Genomic DNA, 6,949 nt, shown 5'->3' with positions numbered 1-6,949 from the left:
GACAAGGAGCTCTTAGTGAGTGTAAGGGAAGCTGACCAGAAGCTCTTAAAGGGTTATCTGGAGAAGGATGGCTGGGAAAAAAGTTTCCTGATGATAGCCATTGAAAATGACCACTTGAACATCTTTTTACCGAGATTTATGATAATAGTACAATTAATGATACGATAGAACATTTCACTTACTTTATTCTGGAAAAATGTAGTATTAAATGTCTGGAATACTTATCAAAGACTAGCATATTTCAAGTTGGCAAACCTTACATCATGAATAATGAACAGAAGCTGTTATTATTTGAAGCCTTCAAGTTTTCTACTTCAGATAAGATAAAATTTTTGATTGACAAAACAGATGCTGATGTTATTGATGAATTTATAAATTTTCATAAATGGAACAGTATTATTGCTCAGTTGAGCTTGCATTTGCCAGAACATGATGGAGAAGTAATCAAGCATGCAATGAAAAAAGGGATCAATTTTTCTGATGCTGTGAATATAATTTTGTATGAATGCATCACATTCCCTATCAATACTTCTAAACATATCAAAAACTGTTTAAAAATGATTAAAGTATTGCTTTTTTGCGGAGCAAGTTATAGTTGTAAAAATATTGATATTATTATTCCTGAAAAAGAAAAGTACAAACTCCCTTTTTTTGATTGGAAACGCGATTGTGATCTCAATAATTTTTTATATGATAGAAAATGTAAGTCAACAACATTACAGTACAGCAAACAAATATACCTCACCTACAAGATACTAAACAGGATGATTGATTTGCTTGTTAAGGAGAAATGTGACGAGCGCAGCTCTATAAACAAAATATTCAAACTAATCATCATTAATTACAGAAAATGTGATGATTTGATAGGTTTTAAAGTTGAGTTTGGCCATTTTGAATGTTGTTTTATACCTGGCTTCAAACATGAGCTATCTCAAGTATTCCCAATGAAAACTTGGATAAAAATAGCTCCCCCCAAACCCAAATTCAGGTTCAACTCTATGGCCTGGAATAACGTGTCTGAAATTACCCTGGTAGAACTGATGTCTTTAATAAATGAATACAGAGATATTATTCCCAATTATTTCAACTCTGATCCCGATGCTGATCCCAACCCTTACGTGGCGCAACAAAAAAAAAAAACTTACGTTCACTACTTAAACTTGACCCTCCTAAAAAACAATTACTAAAGGAATTAGTGACTGTTTCAAATCAGTTTGGTTTCAGTATCGACGATGCATTCAATAAAATATCAAAAACAGCAGTATTACACATAAAATTACGAAATAGAATAGAAGAAAGAAGGAGATCAACAAATGAGACATTTTCACTCACAGCTGATGACATACTCTCAATGTGTGAAACAGAAATTGGAACCACAAATGATGATGCACTACAGAACATTACTTCAGAAATAAATGAACATAGTGACATTTATGTGGTGTGTAATGCACTGACTAGTTTATTGATCCATTTGACAAAATCTGGACCACGAGAAGAGATGCCAACAAACATGTCAAACCTTGAAAATGAATCAAAATGCTTTTATGAACTCTTAAAAGATTTTGATGTATCATACAATAATCTTACCAATGCTATAATAACTAAGAATCATGAAGAAATAAAAACAATAATGGAAGCAGATTTAACTTATAAAAAATCAATTATTAATGGTCAAGATGATAAATTTGGCTCACCTTTACACTATGTTGCTTGTAAAAATGATGTAGAAACTGCTGAACTCCTTTTATCTAATGGAGCAAATCCCAATCTCAGATTAAATGAAACTGGTATACCTGAAAAGCTATCATCCAAAGATTCAGAAGAAATGCGATTGTGTGAGGATTGGCCTATGGATTACTACAGTTGGACCCCATTACACTTGGCAGCCTTCAATGGCCATAATGAAATAGTTCAACTTTTAATAGATGCAGGTGGCAAGATCAATGTAGTTACTATTTCTAAGAATATTTGTGAAGGGAATACACCGCTTCATTTTTCAACCATGCGAAATCATTTAAAAACAGCCCAATTGCTTTTACAAAATGGAGCATGTTATGATGTAAAAAATTTTCAAAACAAGGCACCTGTAGAATTGACAAAGTCTGAAGGTGTAGCAGATCTACTTCAATGCATTCATAAATTATTTCAGGCTGTTGGAGAAGGCAGCAAATCTCCAGTGCATTCTTTGTTGGAAAGAAATGATTCGGATTCAGTGAACGCCATTTTACATGCCAAAAATTCTGACAATCATACACTTTTAGACATTGCCCAAGCTAATGAACACGAAGAAATAGTGGACTTACTTAACAAAAAAACTGAGATTATTCATTGCGATATGGAGGATTCCAGGTGAAATATCTGATTGCATAATTCTAATAAACTTGCCTCCATAATCAATAGCTTTTAATTATGCATCTTCTGTCATCTGCTACATAAAAAAAAAAAAAACATCAAGTGAGTTTCCAATGAGTGAAAAGCAAACAGACCATAGAACTTGCGAATGAGCGCGAGCCCCGTAAAATGCACAAAATTTGTAATTCAACGTGTAAAATTTATTCAACCGGGATTTAGAAAATGAAAATATTTCCACGCCAAGTGTATGAAAAACATTCCGGACGACTGTTAAATTTCCGATTCGCTGGAATTCTTTTCAGCCCGTACAATAACAATAAAAGCTTTACGAGTTCATCGTAAATGACGTATTTGAAATTCTAGCGACGTGGCCAATTTGTTATACCACCTCCTACCTGGTTTGATACATTAAAGCCCCCGAAGAGTAAAGATTTATTAAGTGAAATGAACTTTCAAGCCGGATACCAAGCATGAAAAGAAATTCAATTTGGCACGTTTTAATTATATTTATCGGAAATATTTAAAGACGACCTTTTTTTTTTTTTTTTTTTTCTTCTTTCTCCAGAATCAACTCTCATCATCATCCGCATAACTAAGAGTGTGTAACCTAACCATAGGTATAGACATTCTTATGACGACGTGTTATAGTAAATGTATCAAAAAGGGAGGAGAGAAATAGAGACTAAAAAAATTCAATATCAATATAGGCTTTTCTGCATTATTCGCAGCATTTAGGCTTTAAAGGTATCTATAAAGAGCGTGAATTGGCTCCGCTATGCGCCATCATCCCCTACCACTCTTTATAAGGGTCTCATACGCGCGCGAAAAAAGCTTTTCTATTATTAATGGATTTTCAAATAGCTGACTTTAAACGTATAAAGTGCAAAATTTGTGTACGCGTCGGTTTATTAATCTGTAAATTTTACATATACGCCCGTCGTATCCTATACGAAAAGGCTATACTTTGCCTCTATTTATACAAGCCTTATATTGTATTTGGTGTGCGAGTAGGTGTATCTCGTACAAGATTTCGCCATAATATGCCCCACACAGTTTCTTTCTCCTTCCTCTAAAATATACTATACTGTGTTACCTATACAATCCATTATCGCAAAGATATTCGAAAAATATAAGCTAAAGAAAGACACGTAGGAAAAGATGTTGTTTTTTTTTTGCTTTCAAATTTTACTTTCAACTTTTAAGATTTATCAAATATGAGGTCGTAAAGTTTGTTAAATTGGTATCTTAATATTATGTAGAATTTGGTACGAATACCTATGTATAAGTCTAATTAGATAAGTATGGTTTATTTTTAGCTATGAACCTTTTTTATTTTATCCGATGAAATTATTCTAAAAAAACATCTTGCGCAGTTCGCAAGATCAACCGACTTTGCTCTAAATATACCCCAGTAATTTACCAACATTTATCTCAGTAATTTACCAGACATTACTTAAAAATTTACCAATTTATCAAAATGCGCGGAAGTACCCAAATTTACCGATTTAATGAATACGAAAAGTCGAAAACATCGACAAAATAAAATAGTCAATCATAAGTAGCCATCATATTACACTTTTATGAAATTGATTTTCAAATAAAAATTAGCGTACTTATGAAGACGTAACCGTCATATTACAAGTGGAATAATATATCAGGAAAATTGTTGACAAAAAACAAAATTATTACCGAAATTTACCAATTTACCAAAATTTAGCTATTTACCAAAATTTACCAATTTACCAAAATTTACCAATTTACCAATTTACCTATTTACCGAAATTTACCTATTTACTGAAATTTACCTATTTACCAAAATTTACCAATTTACCATTTTACCAAAATTTACCAATTTACCGAAATTTACCGATTTACCAAAATTTACCAATTTACCAAAATTTACCAATTTACCAAAATTTACCTATTTACCAAAATTTACCTATTTACCAAAATTTACCTATTTACCAAAATTTAGCAATTTACCTAAATTTACCAATTTTCCTAAATTTACCGATTTACCAAAATTTACTGATTTACCAAAATTTACCAATTTACTAAAATTTACGAATTTATCAAAATTTATCAATTTACCAAAATTTACCATTTTACCAAAATTTACCAATTTACCAAAATTTACCAATTTACTAAAATTTACCAATTTACCAAAATTTACCAATTTACCAAAATTTACCAATTTACTAAAATTTACCAATTTACCAAAATTTACCGCTTTACCAAAATTTACCGATTTACCAAAATTTACGAATTTACCAAAATTTACGAATTTACCCAAATTTATCAATTTACCAAAATTTACCACTTTACCAAAATTTACAAATTTACCAAAAATTACCCCAGCAATTTTTTTTTTTTTTTTTTTTTTAGGTGTTTATAATTACAAGATTATTACACCCTACGTAAGATTATATTAAATTTGTCAGGTTGTGTTTAATTTACTAACATTTACCTCAGTAATTTACCAGACATTACCCACTAATTTACCAATTTTCCATTTTACCAAAAATTACCCCAGCAATTTACCAACATTCACCTCAGTAATTTACGAGACATTTCCTCACTAATTTACCAATTTTTTACCGAATTTTAACTACCCCAGTAATTTACTGTCAAAGGTTTTTACCAATTTACCAAACTTTACCAATTTACCAAAAATTACCCAAGAAATTTACCAAAATTTTCGACCAACTTTAATTACTAACTAATCATTTTATTTACTAAAAATTACTATTAATTAACAAATAAAAAAAAAAATTATCAAAATTTACTGGCTATTTACCAAAAACTTAATGTTTTTTGTTAAAACAAAAATTACACTAGAAATTTTTGAAAAATTTTGATTTTTTATGGCAAAAAAATTTTGGACGGATAAAATTAACAAAAAAATTAACAAAAAAATCAACAAAAAATTTTCTCCTCTTGACTCGCGCGGGATTCGAACACCCGACCTTCGGCGTACCAATCTGCAACCTACACACCCTAACCACCCCATCTGTTTGTTGGGGGAGAGCCGTTTGCGAGATATAAGGGTTTACACAAATTTCTGCTTATCCATAACGTTGAAACACACTTAAACGTTCATATCTCGTAAACGGCTGAACCGATTTCGACCAAATTAAAAATTTCTCTAGTTCAGTATCAAAGCAATATTTTGCCATCATCAGTTTCGACTTAAAGTTCGGAGCTTTTGAGTTCAGCGTGACACAAATTTATACATAAATTGATATATAAATAAATATATATATATACTGTCTTATAGTACATTGCGAGATCCGACATATACACAGGCATTGCGAGATCCGACCCAAAAAATTTCGAAAAATGCTAAAAACTCAAATAATAACCCTACAACTTCGTTCGAACGCACGTTCCAGTGTGTAAACAGTGCCTTTCTATGCATTGCCGCCATCAATTTCGCGATCCGCATAAACCGAGATCCACCAACGGCCTAAACCTGATTTGGGGGTGGATCTCGCAAGATGCGTCGTTTATCTATTTTCAAAAATTGTATATAAGTATATAAATAGTAGGTAAAACGAGATCCGGCTGAAAATGTGTGTACAGGGTCCCCCGGATCACACGAGTACCATGGCATATGAGAGAACTTGCGAGATCCGGCAAAAGGATCTCAGGATCTCGCAATGCCCGATTTTATATAAAACGGATCTCGTAATGTATGGTTTTTACATGTATATATATACATGTAAAAACCATACATTAGGAGATCCGTTTTATATAAAATCCGGCATTGCGAGATCCTGAGATCCTTTTGCCGGATCTCGCAAGTTCTTTCATATGGCACTGTACTCGCGAGATCCGGGGGACCCTGTACACCCATTTTCAGCCGGATCTCGTTTTGTCAACTATTTATATACTTATATACAATTTTTGAAAATAGATAAACGACGCATGTTGCGAGATCCACCCCCAAATCAGGTTTAGGCCATTGGTGGATCTCGGTTTATGCGGATCGCGAAATTGATGGCGGCAATGCATAGAAAGGCACTGTTTACACACTGGAACGTGCGTTCGAACGAAGTTGTAGGGTTATTATTTGAGTTTTTAGCATTTTTCGAAATTTTTTGGGTCGGATCTCGCAATGCCTGTGTATATGTCGGATCTCGCAATGTACTATAAGACAGTATATATATATAGATTTAAACTTAGTCATTGTGGTGCCCGTTTTAAGTATACGTAGTCATTGTGGTGCCCAGTTTTGGGCTTGTGGCGCCCAAATCGGGCACCACAAGGTCTTTTTATATAAAACGATGTAGAATTTGATGAAATGCACTCTAAGGTGAAAAAAAAATTTTTGAGGCAGGCACCACAAGTACCAAGTTTATATAACGGGCACCACTATGACTAAAAACCCCCAAAAAAATAAACTGCTTCAAAACACCTTTATCATACATATATATAAGATCCTCTATGTACGCGGGCACCACAATTACCATAAAAGACCCGGGCACCACAAGGTACTAGGTACGTGTATTTATATATATAAACTTATCTCGTTTTGCGCCATATGTCTTATCGTGATCAGCACACTTCAAAACGTCAAGAAAACCCACCCCCACCC

At 32.9% G+C, this 6,949-nt stretch overlaps 1 protein-coding gene across 1 annotated transcript; it reads left to right on the top strand.

Annotated features, from left to right (window-relative positions):
• Nucleotides 1–1,630: 1,630 nt before the first annotated feature.
• On the top strand, nt 1,631–2,353 carry LOC135848328 (ankyrin-1-like). Its single transcript, XM_065368225.1, has one exon. The coding sequence runs from the start codon at nt 1,631–1,633 to the stop codon at nt 2,351–2,353; it is 723 nt and encodes a 240-aa protein (XP_065224297.1).
• Nucleotides 2,354–6,949: the final 4,596 nt, after the last annotated feature.

Source organism: Planococcus citri, chromosome 5, assembly GCF_950023065.1.
Source record: "Planococcus citri chromosome 5, ihPlaCitr1.1, whole genome shotgun sequence".
Taxonomy (NCBI): domain Eukaryota; kingdom Metazoa; phylum Arthropoda; class Insecta; order Hemiptera; family Pseudococcidae; genus Planococcus; species Planococcus citri.
The sequence above is the reverse complement of the archived record's forward strand: the minus strand, read 5'-3'. Positions and strand labels throughout refer to the sequence as shown.